Source organism: Hypanus sabinus, chromosome 3, assembly GCF_030144855.1.
Source record: "Hypanus sabinus isolate sHypSab1 chromosome 3, sHypSab1.hap1, whole genome shotgun sequence".
Lineage (NCBI taxonomy): Eukaryota > Metazoa > Chordata > Chondrichthyes > Myliobatiformes > Dasyatidae > Hypanus > Hypanus sabinus.
In genome coordinates, this window is record NC_082708.1 from 31,483,890 (window position 1) to 31,504,860 (window position 20,971).

Genomic DNA, 20,971 nt, shown 5'->3' on the forward strand with positions numbered 1-20,971 from the left:
TCTCCAGTTAAGTAGGTCTAGTTAGGTTAAGTTCACCACAAACTTTATCAATTTTGCAGCAAAAATGTCTTGCTGAAATAATCAGATTGAGGGGGAAAATTTGTTCCGTGCATAGAGCTGGAGAGTTCTTAGTTTTAGGGCTGTGTAAAGGAACTTTTGCTGTGCCTTGAATGAACTATGCAGATTTCATAAACATGAGAAATTCTGCAGAAGTCGGAAACTCAAAGCAACATGCACAATACTGGAAGAACTCAGCAGGTCAGGCAGCATCAATGAAAATGAATAAACAGTCGATGTTTCCTGCTGAGGGCCTTCATCAGGACTTGAGCAGAACTTGGCAGTTTTGATGGTTAAAAGCTTTGAGTACAAGTGACCCCATAAAACTGAAATGGAACGCGTATTCAAATGAATTGAACAGTTGCCTGGCACAAAGATACCCTTTGACAGAATCCTTCAGTGTGTGTGGCACCTGAAATCTTCACGGTTATTTAGAACCCTCTCATGCAAGTTGAAGTTGTACATAGTTCACCACAGTAAAAACCCATCACAGTAGGTAATGCGTGTATGGAACAAGTTGCCAGAGTAATCTGCAGAGTTGGGTATAACTACAATGTTGAAAGGGTGTTTTAGGCATGTTCCTGGATACTAAAATTTGTGGGATATGGGCCAAATGAAGGAAAGTGGGACTAGCTTGGGCAGGCATCTGGGTTAGCATGGATGAGTTGGGCTGCAGGGCCTGGTTTCATGTAGTGTGACTGGCTCTAAAATCACCACTATTTAAACATGGGTTTAGTTCTTGGAAATTGAAAAGCAGTTTGTATCAATAAATTTCAAGGCTCATAGAGACCAATTCCTCGTTTGGAGGTTGAATGGAGATGAGAAAGAATAGCTGTGGGAATTGGTGTGCATTCTGGCAGGTGTATTCTCCGCTATTCTTGATAAATCAGGAGATATGGCGTCTGCTCATTCACTACTTTAGAATATTTTTGTTATATACATTTTTGAGGGATGTGAATTTCCACCTCAGAATTGCAAAAAAGTACTTTCTCTTCTGCAAGAATGATGCTTTGATAAACAGTAGCTTACAAGAAATTATTACATGTGGGACAGATTGGGTGAAATCATTTTTCTCAACAATTGGCTGTATCATTAGCTTGGCAGTTGGTCTGGTTGCTTTTTTTTGTTTTGTCAGATCTATCTGCTCAAGACCTTTTTAAAAAGAGAATGTGGAGCATGGAACTCCGTTTTTTTTTCAACTCACTTGCTTCAGTTTATCGTCAAATTTGTTTTTCTAGTTACCTGTATTGTGAAGAACTAAATTAGAGTGAATTCAAAAGGATTCACACCAGAATATGCTCAGCCTCTGCTTGCCGGATACCAGCTTTGTAGAATCTAAAGCAATGAGTTCAACCTTCCTGATGGAAGTGTTATCAAAATCGGTATATTAGCTAATTTCACTTGAACAGAGATTTTTTTCATTTTGTCTAACCAAAAACTATTTGGATGCTTAAATACAAGTTTCCATCTTCACTTATTTTTAGATGATTTTGAGGTTGAAAATCTTTTTTAATGTTAAAGATTGATTTATGAAGACCAATGTGGCAAAAATATCAAAGGACTGGGTACAGGAGATGGATGTTGTGTTGAAGTTGTACAAGACGTTGGTGAGGCCTAATTTGGAGTATTGTGTGCAGATTTGGTCACCTACCTACAGGAAAGATGTAAATAGGATTGAATGATTACAGAGAAAATTTACAAAGAACTTGCTGTGTCTGGAAGACTTGAGTTACAAGGAAAGATTGAATAGGTCATGACTTTATTCTTTAGAATGGAGAAGAATGAGAGAAGATGGAATAGAGATGCACAAAGTTTTGAGGGGTAAATGCAAGCAGGGTTTTTCCACTGAGGTTGGGTGGGGCTACAAACAAAAGTCACTTTTCCTGCAATGTTGAAAAGTTTAAAGGGAACACGAAGGGAAACTTGACTCAGAGGACCATGAGAGAATGGAAAGAACTGCCAGTACAAGTGGTGTGTACAAGCTCAAATTCAACATTTAAGTGAAGTTTGGATAGATATTTGGATAGTTGAGGTATGAAGGACTATGGTCCCAGTGCAGGTCGATCAGAGTAGGCTATTTAATTGGCTTGGCATAGAGTAGATGGGCCAAAGGGCCTGCTTTTGTGCTGTATTTTCCTATGACTCTGTCCTTGACTCAAGCATGTTTGTGGTATGGAAAATTTTATGCTACAACAGCTAAGTGTTTAAGTACTGTAATACACTGGTGTGGTTTGAAGTCTGGTTAATGGGCTGAAAATGGGGAATAGCAACAAACAGGCCATGTTTCAGCTGTGACCAGCAGGGGGGTATTGGGATTGGTGTTCAATGCACGTCAGCGTTGGATGGGATATTAGTGTTATATATATAAGCTGCTATCGGTGAACAGTCTTCTCTGTATGAAGGCAGAGGGATAGAGGCTAAGTGAATTGCAAAGGGCCTGGTAAATGGATTGTTTTGTGGATAAATGAGAAATTGTATAGATCAAGAAAAAAAAATAGAGGAGCTAAAGATGCTGGCGTTCAGAGGGATGAGAATCTTATATCTGAATTGTTGATTAATAGACAGGCCTATTAAGCAATTTGAAAGCCAGACAATACATTGTCTTGTATTGCAAGAGGATTTGAACATACATTTATACAGACCCTTGCTGAGACTGCATCTTGTAGTTATCTGTTTGTATATTAGCTCTCCCAACTTGTTGCAGTAAAGGTTCACTGAACTGAGGCAGAAAGGTTATGAGAAGTAGAAGAAATGCTAGCTGGATTGAAGGTGTTGGTGTTTCCCCTGGGTGGTGTGTCTAGATCAAAAACCCAAAGGGTTTGGCCATTTCTGAGACGACTGTAAAGGCTCCATTGTTGAGTATATTCAGAATGTACACGCTTAGATATCGGGGATGTAGGGTTAGTGTATGAATGATGCTGGAGTTAAAGATCTGTCATGACTTTTGGAATGGTGGAGCAACTGTGAAATGTCGGATGTGCTTCAATTGTGAGACTAGAGGGCTGAATTGTAAAATTCAGCTCCTACGCCTTATAATTTCACTGGCATCAGAATAAGATGGCTTACTGTCTAAATTGTTGCAGGAAGCAGTGAAACAAGTGTTTGATCTAGAAAAGATCTCTCTCCAGCTGCTGATTTTTGTTGTTGTTGTTATTATTGTCCCTCTAATTTCCTCCTTTCTAGCACCTCCACTCTAAGCTTCCTGAATTGCGCCGTTTCTGAGAATACAAGTTGCTGCAGTGCATGTTTATGAAAAAATTATTGAGATGTACACAAAGCAGTTTTGTATTTTGAAACATGCTGGCAGTGAATGAGGTTGCTGTCTAAACAAAACCTATGCTGGTCATAACTGAGGTCTCAGATTTTGGCATCTCAAAGAAAGGCAAACGAAAGAGCATTCTGCATTTTCTTAGGAAAGGAGCTCAGAGACAGTGGCATTATAAGCACTGGATAAAAAGCTGAACAAGGTTAAGTTTTTATTGTTACAATATACGAAGGTACAGTGCCATCCTACAGCCTATTTCATCCCATCAGGTAGTGCAAAGAAAAAATAATAACAGAACACAGAATAAAGCAATGCAGAGCTGGCAGACAATGTGCAGGTCCATCATGAGGTAGATTGAGGTCAAGAGTCCATCTTATCTTTCCAAGGTGACTGTTAAGTAGTCTCATAACAGCAGAATAGGAGCTGTCCTCAAACCTGTTGCTATGTGCTTTCAGACTGTTGTATCTTTCCCTGATGGAAGTGGGGAGAAAAGAGAGCATCTAGGGGGGGATATGAAGCTGGTCATAACTTTCCAAAGATTTTGATTTTAAAGATTCAAAGTACATTTGTGCCATTGTTGGAGTAAAATGTATTTCTAAATGGTGATGTTCCAAACATGAATCTGAGATTGATTTGTCTTTGTTTTTACATTGCTCTCCATCTAATTTGCTCACTAGATGGTGCACTTTAGCTGAGTGTCCTCCTGCAGAATATACATTCGCAGGCAGTCAAGTTTCCACCATGCAAGATTGTACTATTTTAAAACTTGTGCAGCACCTGTCTCAATTTTTTTTTTAAATGCAAATGTTAGGCAAAATATCTTGGTACACTCAACTCTACTCAACATTCTTGACCCCGCAGCAACATGCAAAGCTGGAGGAACTCAGAATTTCAGGTAGCATCTGTGAAAGTGAATGAACAGTTGATGTTCTAGGTTGAGTCCCTTCTCCTTCAGGACTGGCAAGGAAGTGTCAGGATGCCAGAATAAAAAATGAGGGAGGGGAAGGAGGCTAGTTAGAAAGTGGTAGGTGAAGTCAGGTAGGTGGGAAAGGAAAAGGGCTGCAGGAGAAGGAATCTGTTAGAAGGGAGTGGACCATGTTGAGAAGGAAGGTCATTGGGGAGATGATAGACAGGTGAGAAGAGGTAAGAGGCATGAATGGGGAATAAAAGAGGAAAAAAATTAATAATAGAAATCAACTGTACTGCCAAAGGTTTTCGACCCAAAACGTTGACTATACTTTTTTCCATCTATGCTGTCTGGCTTGCTGAGTTCCTCCAGTATTTTGTGTGTGTTGCTCTGATTTCTAGCATCTGCAGACTTTCTTTTGTTGGTGGCTCATGCCATGAGGTTGGGGCTATCTAGATGGAATGTGAGGTGTTGCTTCTCCTCCCTGAGGGTGTCCTCATCGTGGTGGAAGAAGAGGACATGGACCAACGTGTCGGAATGGGAACTGGGATAGGAATTAAAATGATTGTTCACTGGGAAATTTCAATTTTCATGAAAGGAACAGAGATGATCGCCAATTTGTGTCAGGTCTCACCAGTGTAGTGGAAGCCACTTTGGAAGTACCAGATATGATTTAAAAAAAAAAGACTCGCAGGTGAGGTGTTGACTCACCTGGAAGGACTGCTTGGGGCCCTGAATGGAGGTGACGAAGGAAGTGAATGGGTAAGTGGTAGCATCTGTCGCTTGCAGGGATGTGTGCCAGGAGAAAGATTAGTGGAAAAGGACAAATGGACAAGGGAATCAGATGGAGCAATCCCTACAGAGTGGGTGGAGTGGGGAGGTAAAGATGTTTGGTGGTAAAATGAAGATGGAGGAAATTGTGAAGGATGTGTTGGATGTGGAGACTTGTAGGATGGTAGGCGAGAACAAGAGGAGCTGTACCCCTGTTGTTAGCAAGAAGATAGACATCCACACCTGCCCCAAGAAATGGAGGAGATTTGGTAAGGGTGGCATTGATACTGGAGGAAATAAACCCTGCTCTTTGAAGAAGGACATCTTTAATGTCCTGGAAAGGAAAGCCACATCCTGGAATTAGATGTGGTTGAGGTGAAGGTGCTAATAAAAGGGAATAGGAGACAAGGTGAGCTGTGGGAATCAGTAGGTTTATAAAAAGATGGCGGTAAATAGTTCGTCTCCAGAGATGGGCAGATCGAGAAAGGGGAGAGAGGTGCCCAAAACAGAATTAAAAGTAATGGTGGAAGTTGGAGACAAAGTTGATGAGCTCATCATGGACATATGAAGCAGTGTTAATGCTGTCATCAACATAGTGCAGAAGAATTAGGGAGCACTACCAGGGAAGGCTTGGAACGTGGACTGTTCTATGTAGCCAGTGAAAAGGCAGGCATAGGTGCGGCCCGTTCAGATGCCCACAGCTACCCCTCAAGTCTGGGGAAAGTAGGGGGAGTCGAAGCAATTGAAGGTGAGGACCAGTTGTGCCAGACAGAGGGTGGTGGTGGTGGTGGAGGGGAACTGGTTAAGTCTGTTGAGGAAGAAGCAGAGGGACTTAAGGCTTTATTGTGTATGTATGTAGGCCTCCGTTAGTCTCGACAGACCATGGATTTGCACCTTTGAAAGTTTCCAGGGCACAAGCCTGGGCAAAGTTTTTTTTTATATGGAAGACCGGCAGTTGCCCAAGCTGCAAGTCTCCCCTCTCCACGCCACCGATGTTGTCCAAGGGAAGGGCATTAGGACCCATACAGCTTGGCACCGGTGTCATCGCAGAGCAATGTGTGGTTAAGTGTCTTGCTCAAGGACACACACGCAGCCTCAGCCTCAGAACTAGAGACCTTCAGATCACTAGACGAACGCCTTAACCACTTGGCCACGCACCAACACTAAGGCTTTATTAATGGGTAATAGAAGTGTATAGGGACTGGACATCCATGGTGAAACTGAGGCAGTCAGGGCCAAGGAATTGAAAGTTATTGAACAGATTGAAAGCCCACTCTGTACAGCTGCTTGCTCAGTGATCCTGTTTTCTCAAAATTAGGAATGAGCTTGTTTGCTCTGTTTTTCTTTAAGCTCTGTTCATGAATAAATTCATCACCATTCATCATGCCATTAACAAATCCATGCAGGTAATGCATATCAAAAAATATTAATCTCTTAGCTACTCAATGCCAATATTTTTGACATTTGACCAGCAATTTAATAGATGCAATCATATCTTGACCAGTTCAGTTAATACCTCCTATCACCTTCATTTGAAATTTTGCTGCCATCGAGGACTGAATGGTTTCTTGTTCCTGCCCCTTAATACTCTTTTTTTTTTTGGCCACTGTGCACTGTAAACTTCTGGATGCCTTGTAGCAAACGAGAGTTTATTTCAATAGATCTTTCCAGTTTTGTACCAAGATTGAAGAGCCGCAGTGGGAAATGAACACAATCACCTGAAAGTTCCTTTCTGGGGATCACTAGCATCTTGTACAGGGCAAACAAGTTCCTTGTGTGACATACTAAAAATAGGGAAGACTCATGGAGATGTCCCAGAACAGTTTATGGATGGGCATGAAGAGCAATTCGATGATTTTACTTGCACAACAAAAATGTTATTGCATCTAACTTGGATGTGCTTTGTGTCAAAAACCACACCTATTTAAAATTATTCTGTTAACACACGAGTTGCACCCTTTGTGGTGTGAACGGTAGAGTGCTGCTTTCAAGATTGTGGTACTTATGTAACCTGTGACCCTCCCAGAAGCAGATTCAGGTTCAGATACAATCGACCAACTCAAAGGAAGTGGCTTAAAGATTTACTGAAGTGGTCACAAATTTAGCACTTGTGTCGTTGAAGTCATTGCTACAAAAACAGTTTTGTGGTTTATTGAGTCACGTTGTCATCCAAGAAATCAATTGTTTTTAACAAATTAATCAGTCTAAGTTTAAATGATCATCTTTAATTTGTAATGGGTGTAAACGTTTAGGTTCAGGATCAGCAATAAATCAGTTATTCAACACTGGAATATTTTAAGGCAGTTTTACTTCTCTTGTATCCTGTTTTAACAGTTGGGATCATTGCATGCCTGCTTATTGTAGAAAAGTAACATGCTTAACATGTGTTGCCTGGATTTTAAATTCTACTTGCTCTATTAATGTTAATTTAGAAGCTTACCATCCTCTCCAGGAAGTAGTTCTGGAAGAAATTTTGATAACTTCTGAGCTCCATTTTTTCCACATCACATTTTATTTCCACTTGCTCTGTTGTCTAAAATAAAAGCAGAAAATGTTGGAAATGTTCAGCATGTCTGTTGAAAGAGTAACTGTTTAAGATTTCAGGTTAGTGACTCTTCAGAGTTCTTATAAAGGCTGATAGATACTGCCTTAACCTGTGGAAATATTCCCTCCAATTTTTCATTTTGCCAATGACTGTCCCATTCTCTCGATGGGTTATGATGTTTGAGTTCAGGTTTTGTGATATCCCATTAAGGTGGATGTATTAAATGAAGCCTATCTGGCTGTTGGCCCACTTTGTATATAAAATGTTCACTAGGATAGAACAAAGTCAAAATGTTAACTTTTCTAGTATGACTGGCCAGTAAGCATGAGATCCAGCTGTGTACCCCCTATTTATTTTTTCGATTTGACATTCCTATTTTAAGAATGTCCAAAGCCTATCCTCGATTTCTCAAGAAAATTTGTGGACCTTTGCAAATTTTGGGAATTTAAATCGAGGTAGATCATTTTGCTCCAGATAAATGGAGAATTTATTTTCTATATTTGTAAGCCACATCAGATTGGAAGGTAGGGTGTCTGTTGGTAATTCCTCCCAACTGTCTTGAAGAGGGATTTCTTTTAAAGTTGTGAAATATTTTAACTGACCATTAAGTGGTTATCTGTGGTATAAGCCTTCACGTGCTTTATCATTTTTTAAAAACATGGCACAATTTGTCATTGGGTTTTCAATGAACTTGAGCAAAGGATGTGACTGAAATTTCATACTAAATGAAGTGTAAAATCAGTTACTATTTTTTTCACCTCAGGTTGTTATTATTTTCTAAAAGTGTTTAAACTTGTTTGACAGGTTTGAATTATGTGTTAGACTCCTGGGAAATTAAAATCCAAGTTTTTAATTTTTTTGAGAACTAGATTGATGTTTCACCAAATAAATGGCTGTGATATTTATCACACTATCACTGATTTATTCTTGCAACCTAACTTTATAAGTTTTAATTTATTAAACTGTAGACCAGGTCTCTGATATTTTATCCTTCCATGTATTTCAATGCTTCTGCTGGATTAGAACTTTTCCAGATATTGCGGATAGAAGTCACCTTCGTTCATTTTGCAGGTGTTGTGCACATTGTCTCCCTCTGCTGGTTGATCCACAGCACTGACTCATTGTTATTTTTCCACTGCTAACTGAAAGCAAAATTAAGCTGACAGCTCCATTGTCAGAAATGCTATTAGAACAGCTATGAAAGCCAGCTTGCTTGTTAGATGTAAAATATTAGATGGTACTTTCACTATTTTCAGACAGTGGGAATTTTTTTTTCTGTATATCCCAGGAGGCATAAAAGGCAAAATAATGCTAATATTGAGAATCTGAAATCAAAATTGAAAATGCTGGATGTACTTGGTGGAGAAGGAGTTGATGTTTCCAGCCATTTCCCTCTTGTCATTTTTGACCATGTTGCTGCAAAGCCAGTAGTTTTTTTATTGTTTCTCATAATCTGTACAAAATGGATCTTGCGATTATAAAGGTGATTAGAATGTGGAGAAAACCTATTGGCTACAATGGAAGACAACTCTTCCATGCCCTCCAACTCCCAATCCAACACTGGCTCACTTTTCTCTACCGGTACTTATATATACAGCAAGTCTGCTTGTGATCATGACCATTACACATTTTGGTTCTTTCAAGAAACTAACAGCACACGAAAATTTATTTTTGGCTTCCATGTAGAATTAAAACACATTAGTTTCCACATGTAATACAGTCATGGCAATTGTGATCATTTATAAATATAATTGATTTTTTAATCTTTCTGTAAATTGCTTGTTATGGTCTTGTTGACTGAGGGGAAAATGCTTAATGAATGGAATATTATTTTAGGTGTTACCAATATGAAATTACTTTGACATTTCATTATTTCAATATATTATTCAGTATTTTATGATATTACATTTGTTCTGTATATACTGACTTGATCGTGTGCCTCATTAATTCCAACAGCGATGTGTGTGTGAGAGAGAGAGATCTCAGATACTGTCGATATGCGATTTAATTGAGGTCACTAATTGTATCTGTTTACAGGAAGTTGCAAGATTTTTTGATACCAAGCACAAAGATCACTACAAAGTCTATAACCTCTGCAGTGAGTATGTTTATTTTTAAGTGAGATATTTGGAAAATGTGAATCCAACATTGTAGAGTGACAGAGGCAAAGAAGTGTGGATTGTTTTATATGTGAACATTTTTAAATTCTAAATGATAGCTGGGAAAACCAACCTAGTTTTTCATGTGCTGATATTAAAAAAAAATCTGTAATGTTTGGAGATTGAACTTAATGGTATGAAACAAACACATTTCATAAGTCGTGTACAATTGACAAATTACTATTTTGATCGACTTGTCCATTCACCCAAGCTGATCTGGATAGTCCTTCTATAAGTGTTCATATGTTGGAAGAAAAATTCAAAGTTTTGCTTTAGGCCTTTTTAAATTTAAATTGTGACAAGATGGAACACTGGAAACCCAAGGCATCATGACAATTTGTGATTATAGTGGATGTGCTTGGGTAATTGACTCTCAGACTTCTATGTAAATACATTACATGCCCTCTAGCATAGAAGAGGACAAGCAGCAATGTTTTGGCAACATGTACCTTCACATTTCCTCATAAGTAATACATTTTAACTATAAAATATTGGTATTGCTTGATCACTCAGTTAATCTTGTAGACCTTCATCCTTATCACTTGAGAGAGCCTAATCAGATTAATATCTCCAGTATTCTTGATAGGGGTGAATATTGCCATGTTGTAAATTGAATCTGCGACAAACATGGCCTTGACGGTGTCACCCGCATCCTGAGAGCAAATATTTTTAAACAAAATAGTATGAACAATGAACTGATTTGCTACTACTAAGCAATGAAGAGTCAATTTAGGATTGCACTGTGTTGTCAGGATGAAATGTTTAGTATAATCATCTCTGGTTTGATCACAAATAAAATAAACACACAGTAAACAGAATTACAGTCAAAACTCCTGGATGTTATAACAAAATGGGATATTTATAGTTTAACTTTGTCGCCATGTCACTGTATCTTGGGTTTAAGTGCACTTGAGGATCCCAGTTCCTTATGTTTGTAAAAACATGCAAATAAGCTGACTTTATACTGTTGTGGTCCCTAAACAGCATGCGAGTTACATCAGCTGAAATTCCTGACTGACCCCTGATATAAAGGGGATTCTTCTGAGTAATGTGACTGAAAATTACATTAGGCTCACTAAAGCTTTTCATGAGTTGCTTTTTCAGTAATGAGCATTAATAATGGGATGCCATCTTGATTAATTGCCCAGTCTTAATGATTTTATTCAAATCATTTGACTACTTCAGCTAATTTTCTTCATAAATGTAGAATAAACAAATAAAGCTGATCCACCTATAGAAGGTTAATACCAGTTGATCTCGTAACTTTCAGACTTGATTCTAACTGACCTGTTTCTGTGACAGGTGAAAAAGGCTACAACCCACGATTCTTCCATTACAGAGTAGAGAGAGTTTTCATTGATGACCACAATGTACCCGCTCTGGAGTAAGTTTAATTTTGTCTCTAAGGTGAATGAACAACCTTGCATTGCTGTCTAGTACAAAATTTAAAAGTTGTAATGTTTTATATCAGGGACATGCTGAAATTTACAGCTAATGTTCGGGATTGGATGGCAGCTGATGAGAAAAATGTTATAGCAATTCATTGCAAAGGTGGTAAAGGTAGGAGACTTTCTGGTTTTGACATTTCATACCATTTTACTGAAGGTTATCCAATTCAAAAGTTAATGGATTAATCTCAAATTTGAAACAGAATAGACTCTAGTCTGACTAATTTCTGTACATTGTGCTTCCTTTATAACTTGGGAGGGTATGTTTGGATTTGTATGGCGAGGATCACATCGGCTTCCGTTGTTTCTTCAGGTAACTTGGGAGATGTCCAGCTCTGCTACTAGACTTGACTGAAACACTACATATTTTGGAAATAATCAGAAAATAAAATGATGAAAACACTTGGCAAAGAGAATCGGCCAGCCCTTCAGATCTGGGTGGAAAACAGAGACACAAGTTGGTTCTCAGTAGGGGAAGGAATGTTGAGGACTAAAGGGATGTCTGTAATAGGATGAGTCAAAATGACTTGATGGAGACAGTTATCAGCATAGTTAATCACGCAGGACAAAAAAATCTGTGTCAACATGATGTGACAATGGCAAATGCTGGGAAATCTTACCAGGACATCAGTGTTTCAAGTTCAAGTTTAATTGTAATTCAAACATGCATGAATACCCATAGATACAGCCAAACGAAACAGTGTTCCTACGAGAACAAGCTGCAAAACACGGTACCAGAAGTCATGTGCAGTACAAGGCACATATAGCGCATATAAGATGGTAATAAAATATAGTCCTACTAAAAAATAGTCCAAGTCCATGAATGTTGCAGTAGAACATAATACATATTGTCTGTACAAAGAGTAACTGTTAAGTTAGCTTGACCTGTTTAGTTTTTAAGCTTTTTCTATTTGTTTCAGATTTCTACCAACTGCAAAAATAAAACTAATTTTTTTAAAATTAAATTTTAATTTACTTTGTTAAAATAATAATTGGATAGATGTGGACTGGTTGGGGATAGTCAGCATGGCTTTGTGCAAGGTAGGTCGTGTCTAATCAGTCTTGTAGTTTTTCAAGGAACTTACCAGGGAAGTTGATGAAGGCAAGGCAGTGGACTTCAGCAAGGCATTTGACAAAGTCTCACATGGGAAGCTGGTGAAGAAAGTTCAGTCGCTCGACATTCAAGATAAGGTAGTAAATTGGATGAGACCTTGGCTTTGTGGCAAAAGCCAGGAAGTGGTAGTAGATGGTTGCCTCTCTGAATGGAGGTCTGTGACTAGAGGAGTGCCATGGGGACTGTGCTGGGTTGGCTGTTGTCTGATGCCTATATCAACGATTTCGATGATAGCTGGTTAAATGGATCAGCAAATTTGCAAATGATACCAAGATTTTGTGTGCGTGTGTGCGTGCGTGCGTGCGCGCGCGCGGAGGGATCTGGACCAGCTGGAAAATGGGCTGAGAAATGGCAGATAAAATTTAACGTAGATAAGTGTGTGAGGTGTAGCACTTTAGGACGATCAACCAGGGTAGATCTTGCACAGTGTGGTAGGGCATTAAGGAGTGTGATAGATCAGTGGGACTTGGGAATACAGTTCCATAATTCATTGAAAGTGCTGTCATGTGTAGATAGGGTTGTCAAGAAAGCTTTTGGCACACTGGCTTTCATAAAGGAGTTGGAATGTTGTGTTGAAGTTGTATACGATGTTGGTGATGCCTAATTTGGAGTATTGTTTGCAGTTTTGGTCACCTACCTACAGAAAAGTTATAAATAAGACTGAAATAGTGAAGAGAAAATTTACAAGGATATTGCCAGAACTGGAGGATCTGAGTTGTAAGGAAAGATTGAGTAGGTTAAACTTTATTCCCTGGAATATAGAAGATTGAGGGGAGATTTGAAAGAGGTATACAAAATTGAGTTTTATAGATGGGGTAAATGTAAGCAGACTTTTTCCACTGAAGTTAGATGCATCTACAACTAGAGGTCATGGATTAAGGGTGAAAGGTGAAATGTTTAAGGGGAACATGAAGGAAAAGTTAACTCAGGGCAGTGTATGGAACAAGCCAGTGCAACTGGTGAATACCTCTCGAAATCTTTAAGAGAAGCCTGGAGAGGTACATGGATGGGAGGGATATGGAGGGCTACAGTCTTGGTGCAGGTCAATGCGAGTAGGTACTTTAAATAGTTCTGCATGGACTAGATGGGCTGAAGGGCCCTTTTCTATGACTCTAAGCCCACTTTGAAAACTACATGAGGCTTGCAATTATGTGCATTTCACCTCTACAAACATACTGACATTTTGGTGAAATCCTACTTTATGAAAATATAAAGAAAACTCTGCAGATTGTAGAAATCTGAAATAGGAACTAAAAATCTGGAAACATACAGCAGTTCAAACTTCACGTATATATGGTATATGTAATGTGTGTATATATTTTTTAAAAAATTAACATTTCAGATCAAGACATTTCATCAGGAGTGGTGTCCAGCTGTGATCTTCAAACTGGTTTTATGGAAGTTTGGTTCACTTTGTCTATTATATGTATTTTTAACAAAATAGTGTGGGTTAGGTTTTTCTACCTTGTATGTTTATTCACAAATGATAATACCAATTGAAATAAATCTGGTCAAAGGTGAGAGAGTAAAGGCCTAGGAATAACAGTGAGGGCATTGTTTTTGGTACTTGGAACAAGATACTAGAATTTGAAGAGTACCAAGATGAATGTTTTTAAACAAAGAATGTGCCAGCTTTTTAGCCTGAGAAGAGAATGAGAGGGAAGATGAACAATGTTTAAAATGTGGAAATGTCAGTAGCCTACCCGAAATCAGTGTGGTGTGTGTGTCAGTTGAATTTTATTTCTTGATGTGTTGAGTTGTAAGTGTGTGATTGAAAAAGTTTACTTTGGGGAGGGGAGTTTGCAGAGTGGTAATGTTACTTGAAAGATTAATAGCCGAGATTTGAATGTTGCTTTAAAAAATGAGTTTCTGTGCAGGATCTGCTGATAATGTATAATTAAAGTGAAATATATTGGTTAGAACTTCAAATTTCTCAAGTGCCGGTTCCAATTTTTCTGGGTGGGCACCTATTTGACAATTTTCAACTTGCCTCCAAAAATAAATCAAAAGAAGTGAACAGAATAGTTGTGGAATGATGTTCTTTCAGTTCAGATAACTGAAAGCAAGGTCTTTGCTAGAGCAAACACAAGGAAATCTGCAGATGCTGGAAATTCAAATAACAACACACACAAAATGCTGGTGGTACACAGCAGGCCAGGCAGCATCTATAGGGAGAAGCGCTGTCGACGTTTCGGGCCGAGACCCTTCGTCTTTGCTAGAGATGCAGTTGATTTCATAATCCTGCAGGATGAGTACCTGAATCTTAGTCTCATTAAGGTGCATTTCAATATACTTTAAACAATGCATTTAGACTACTATAACAGAACCAATACTTTATACAATGGCTATTTCTGGATGCCCAAATCCTTTTGTCAATTAAGTTTTTTGGGGGTGCTATTCAATAATTATGGGAGGTAGTTTGAGTGGAAGGTTCAGCAAACGGTGCTGCTGTTATTGGTACAATGTTTTAGACCCAGCCAAGAGCCTAGCTGGAATTTCAACTGTTGCACATGATGCGAAATCGAAGTGTCCTCCCATTACAATGAAACCTCAGTCTAGATTTGTTAAGGCTCAGAAGCAGGGCCTGACCATGTTGCATGCACTAATAGACAATTGAAAGGCCTAGATAGAGTAGATGTGGAGAGGGAGTTTCTTATAGTGGGGGGGGGGGGGTGGGAGGAGTCTAAGACCAGAGGGTACAGCTTCAGAATAGGACATCCCTTTAGAACAGAGATGAGTAGGAATTTCTTTAGTTAGAGCAAGGTGAATCGCTGGAATTCATCGCTACAGGCGGCTGTGGAGGCCAACTTATTGGCTATATTTTAAGTGGAGGTTAACAGACTTTTGATTAGTGTTAAAAGTTATGGGAGAAGGCAAGAGAATGGGGTTGAGGGGATAATTAGGCATGATGGAATGGTGGGGCAAGATTGATGGGCTGAATGATCTAACTCTTGGTCTTATTGCAGGACACCTGTGTCATGATCCAAGGGTTATTCTATTTATTTCTATTCATTTGCCTTTTGAACTGTAAAGATTTGAAACCTTTGCTGTATCATGTCTTGTATTCAAACTACACTCCAGAAACTTGAAGATGCAGTTTAAGTTGTGTGTTCAGAGCAGTGGTGTAATGAAAAGGTATGAAGTGAAAAGAATGCTGTTCTGGATAGCCTTGGAATAGTTTATAGGGCTGATCAGCACTTGCATTGCTATGATGTTTGAGCAGGATGGGTGGGATGGCTATCAAAGTCATGCTGGCTGACGTAACTCAATGCAACTTAACAGAAAAGACAACTCTTGCAGAATCAGCTAGTAGTATTCATAGTAAAACATGTTGGAACTAATTTGGAAAATGTGTAACTTGGGTGGTTGATAGTTGGGTTGAGTTGTTTTCTGAACTTGACAATTCGTTTGCAAACATTTCATCACCATAAGAGAAGACATCATTAGTGCACTGTTAATAGTGGCTTGTCCTCCGAATGCTTGGCCTTTAAATACTTCTCAGGCAGCTGATTGGTCTTCATTTTGGAAACTCAGTTGTGATGTAGGAAGGAAATCTCATCATTGATTGGTGGTATGGCAAACTTTGTGCATTGTGGTCTGGAGTTTTGCCTGCATTGGCTCATAAGCAGGATCAAGATCAACATATTTATTTTTCCAGAATTGTTTGCAGAAAACCACGCTTCTAGGAATTCCCTTGGATGCTGGGTGTTTGAGTTCACCATACAGATCAAAAGAACAAAGTACGCTATTGGATAAGACCGGTGCAGGGACTGCAGCAAATACAACGTCAGCCGTACTGGGAGAAAACTATCCACAAGGATCCATGAACCTTAACTGGCTGTAAAACGGCACGACCAACTCTCCTTAGTCTCTACCCATGAAGACCAAGAGGGGTACAAATTTGTCTGGGCATCAGTGAAAGCCACGGTGCAAGTAAGCACACAACACGCAGAGAATTCTTAGAAGTGTGGCTTTCAATGAAAGAAAAACATGTGCCCCTCGATCCTATTTGTCAATGCAGGCAAGATTCCAACCCACAATGCACGAAGTTCACCATGCTCCCAATCAACAGCGAGATTTCCTTCCCACATCACAATAGTAATCATTTTGGAAAATCAGATCAGCTGATATAAAGGCCAAGCATTTGGAGGATTCATCACAATCAACGGCACACTGATGTCTCCTCATATGGTGATGAAACATAGGCAAGTACATTGCCAAGACCAGTGAAATATTGGTTAGAGCTGCAAATAAAAATTGCCTTCAATGCCACTTAAACTTAGACTGGTGAGTTGTTGGTGGTATAGACTTGAAAAAGAAATGAGTATTCAAACCTTTCAGGTTTCAAGCAGCTTCAATGCAAATTAGACAAGTGTCAGATGCAAGAGGAGCTTTGCTTGACCTTTTCCAAAAACAATGATGTGGCAAGATAGCAGTTACCTAATGTGTAATTCTGTAAATTTCCAAACTCCTTTTGTTGCAATCAGGAGCAACATTCTACTCTGATTCTGGATTGAGGTAAATTTCCAAAAGGAAAACCTAATGTCATGGTATTAGCACATTTCAACAGTGTAGTTAAATAAAATATTTGTTCATCTATTAATGATTCACCAGTGACTTCAAAGGCCAAATGCTTTGTAAGAAGAGTTCAGCGCTCTGCAGTCTGTTATTGGATTTCTAATCTGACTTTTAACTAGCGGAGTATCATTGCCAAAACACACTTTTGTGCATTAATGAGGGATATAGTTTGGTTTCTTTCATCACAAGGTTCAGCAGCATTATGAAGAGGTTGTGGGGGAAGAACAAGAATGAGGAGATGATGTGGTTTTACTTAATTTTGACTTTTCTGCTCTTCTTTCTGAAACCTGATTTGCACATTGACATAAAAATTCTTCTATTTATTCAATCTTCTGTGTTTGCCTTCTGACTTCTACCACCTGAGACTGCTTTACAGCTATACACAAAGATCAGAAATTGGGTCAGGTAGTGAAGGAAAATATCTGTTGCATGGAAACAGGATGTTGATGCTCAGCAGGTAGGGCAGAATCAGTGGCAAAGCACAGTGTGTGAACAAGCCATCTAGCATTGTTATGACCTGTTAATTGACCCAGAAAGCTCATGAAACCTCTTCTGGTGCTTGACACAAACTTTGTCTGTGTAGGGGTAAAAAGTGTCATTGTTGTATGTCTTCTGATGTTGAGTGGCCAATGGATGTTGAGGTAGGTCTACTCGGAAACCCTCTAACAACAAATGGTCATTGTCACTGTGTTGTGAAGTCTGTTTTGTAGCAGCAATACAAGCAAGACAAAGTTGCTGTAAGCTACAGAAAATCAGGTAGAGTTCAGGTAATTCATAAATCTGATGGCAGAGGAGAAGAAGCTGTTCCTAAAATTGAGCCTCCTCTCCAGTGAGGAAGAGGGCATGCTCTAGATGGTGAGGGTCCGTTATGGATGCTGCATCATTGAGACACCACCTTTTTGAAGATGCCCTTGATGATAGGGAGGGTTGTGCCTGTGGAGCTGGCTGGGTCTACAACCCTCTGCAGCTGCTTTTAATCTTGTGCTTTTGAGCCTCCATTATGGGCGGTGATGCCACCAGTCAGGATGCTCTCCACATTTGTTAGCGTCTCTGTGACATATCAAACGTCCTCAAACTCCGAATAAGTTCTAGCTGCTGGTGGGCTGCCTTTGTGACTGCTTCCAGGAAAGATCCACTAAGATGCTGACACCCAGGAACTTGATGCTGCTCACCCTTTCCATGACTGACCCTTCAATGAGGACTGTGCTTTATCATAAAAAGATAAAATTGGTAAAATTTATTTCAAACCCATTGGCAGAAGGACATTGTTAGGGGTTAAATTTCATTTCCCTACATGAGATTATTCTTGCACCTTAATGTACTTTGGGATATTGGTGTTAAAGTGCAATCCATGCTCCCAGATCTCATTAACATTCGGAAACTAACATGAAAATGAGCCATTTGGAAATTGATGCAAATAACTACTTTGATATTCTTATCTGGAATTTCAATATTTTTAGGGCTCTGGAAAATGATGACAAATCATTAATCTGGAACATTGATGTTTGTCCCACTTATGGGGAAGAAACAAGGTGCTTTTTGGTTACTGGTGGGGTGATAACCTATGGAGAGAAAATGGGCAGTCAAGGCTTGAACTTGGACTCTCTTGCTTCCTTTTGGATCACATTAATCCATTAACTCATAGCTTGTGAGTGTAGGGCTATTTCAACTCTTGTTTAAACTTTTGGTTGTCATTCTTGTTCTGAGCCACGATGACTGGGAAGGTCAGGTTTGGTTGTTGGTGTTAAAGTATATTTCAGGATGTCTCCATGTGTAAGGTTACCTTTACCTTTTGCTTTTTTTAGGCAGGACAGGAACAATGGTCTGTACGTGGTTGATTGACAGTGATCAATTTGAGAATGCAAAGGTAAACGTTTTTCAATATGGCAATTCACACTTTGGTCATGAATTTGATTTTAAATATTGTAAAGAGAATTTCAATCTGCTTTAAAGTTTGTATCTAAGCTGTGAAGACTGGAATCTTGTAGTTACAATTTTGTGGATTTTCTTTAACTTGCAGGAAAGTTTGGATTACTTTGGTGAGAGAAGAACTGATACAAGTGTCAGCTCAAAATTCCAGGGTGTGGAAACTCCATCCCAGGTAACGTATTCTTGTTCTACTGTGCCAACTTTCAGGGAGGGTTTGAGTTTGATTTCACTCCCAGTGCATTAGAGGACCTAGTATTTTACAATGAGCTTTCAATATGCTAACAATCCAAATTAACCTATTTTAATTTCTACCTTGTTTCTTGACTCCTACCATGTAGTCAATTGTTTGTATTGCTCCCAAATATTAAATTTAACTACACAAAAGTTTACCCTGATTGTAACACTAAATGATTTGTACACAAGAAGAAAAAACTGTGTTTGGGTCTCTCAAATTTGCACGTTATTGATATAAATTCAATTTTTATATTGGAGTGATGTTGAGTGTTTTCTGATGAAAAGGGGAATTTTACTTTGTCCCGCAACTAGAGGTGGTATCCCTGAATTTTTTTTTATTCTTCCTTATAGAGCAGATATGTTGGCTATTATGAAGTAATGAAAAATGAGTACAAACGACAGCCCCCACCTCCAAAGAAACTAAAAATGAAAAGCATCAGAATTTATTCAATTCATGGTAAGCCTTTTGAATATTGCAAGTCTGGTTTAGTGACCTTTTAAGCTAAAGACACAGGTTTGGAAGTTGAACATGTCTGGGAGTTTCTGATAGTCAAATATATATATTAAATAAATAAAAGCTAGCCTTAACTCTCATCAGGTATTATTCTTTATATATAACTAAATTCTATTACTTTTAATGATAAAAGTTTTGTGCTTCATTTGAGAACTTTGTTTTTTAATATCAGAAGTGTACTGTTTGGTGGAACTGAACAGTGATGTGCGCCTGATAGATAATGAACAATGTAAGAACCCAAAGGTAGCTCAGGTAGAATGAAAAGCATCTGAGTCCTCTCATCACACAGAGGCAAGTTGAAGTTTGTCATCGACAAGAAAACGGAACAATGTTTGTCTGGTCCTCAGTGCACCCACACAACATTTATCACACATTAACTTGTTTATTGTATAATATTTTGGTTTAAGTACAATTCAAAATGCGTGTAATAAAGCCCAGGTAAACGGCTCTCTATCCTAGCAACAAGACCTTGGTGGTGGCAGGGTGTTCATTAGCTTCACAACCTGACAGAAGCTGATATCTAGTCTGGCAATCCTAGTCCTGATGCTTCTGTTCTTCTTTGGTTGTCCATCGGAATCTGATGACGACGACCTCTCCCTTAACGGTGAGATCTTTGATGACTATACAGTCCTATCCTGGACCCACAAGTTCTATTGCAGGTGGGACATGTATATGTGGTCGTGGTGGTAGTGATGGCAACCATGGCTGCATTTTTCCTGGCTCTCTTCTGCTGTCTTCTGGTTGTTCTTTCCATCTCCAGAATACGAACCCCATCTCTACACAGCTGTCGCCAAGTGTTACTGTCAGCAGCAACATCCTCCAGGTCCTTGGGTCTGATCTTGCACTGCCTTAAAGCAATCTTCATCTGATCCACCCTACCTGCCTTCACTGTTGGTGATGAAAAGCTGTCAGTAGTGCCATCTTTCAAATATCTGGGGAGCATTCTCTCTGAGGATAGTGGCATTGACAACGACATCCAGAGCCGCATTAAACAGGTATCAGCTGCTTTTGGGAGACCTTGGCGTAGAGTCTTTCAGAACAGGAGCCTTCGTTCCTCCACAAAGGTCGCTGTAGACCAAGCGATCTGTGTCACCACCCTCCTTTATAGCTGTGAAGCTCGGGTAATCTACAGTCGTCACATCAAGTCCTTGGAGCATTTCCATGTAAGCTGCCTTCAGCGCATCCTGGGAATTACTTGGTGTGAGTGGGTGCCTCACACTGAAATACTTGTAAAGACCAACTGCAGAAGTATTAAGGCCATGATCACCCAGCGTCAGTTGCAGTGGCTGGGGCACGTGATAAGGATGCCCCCATGTCAGCTACCCCGCAGAGTGTTATACAGCCAGCTACATCGTGGTTGACACTCAGCTGGAGAGCCGGAGAAGTGCTATAAGGATGCTTCTGTACCTCCTTCCTGATGGTAGTGGATCAAGGAGTCGATGGGATATGT

At 39.4% G+C, this 20,971-nt stretch overlaps 1 protein-coding gene across 2 annotated transcripts in view; it reads left to right on the top strand.

Moving 5' to 3' along the window:
- tpte (transmembrane phosphatase with tensin homology) overlaps positions 1 to 20,971 on the top strand; it is an 87,441-nt gene that overhangs the window by 35,028 nt on the left and 31,442 nt on the right. For both annotated transcript variants that reach the window (XM_059964014.1, XM_059964015.1), the window contains 6 exons: positions 9,583 to 9,643; positions 11,007 to 11,088; positions 11,176 to 11,264; positions 18,650 to 18,711; positions 18,865 to 18,945; positions 19,359 to 19,464. In XM_059964014.1, coding sequence (XP_059819997.1) covers positions 9,583 to 9,643; positions 11,007 to 11,088; positions 11,176 to 11,264; positions 18,650 to 18,711; positions 18,865 to 18,945; positions 19,359 to 19,464 — 481 coding nt within the window. The remainder of the gene's footprint in view (positions 1 to 9,582; positions 9,644 to 11,006; positions 11,089 to 11,175; positions 11,265 to 18,649; positions 18,712 to 18,864; positions 18,946 to 19,358; positions 19,465 to 20,971) is intronic.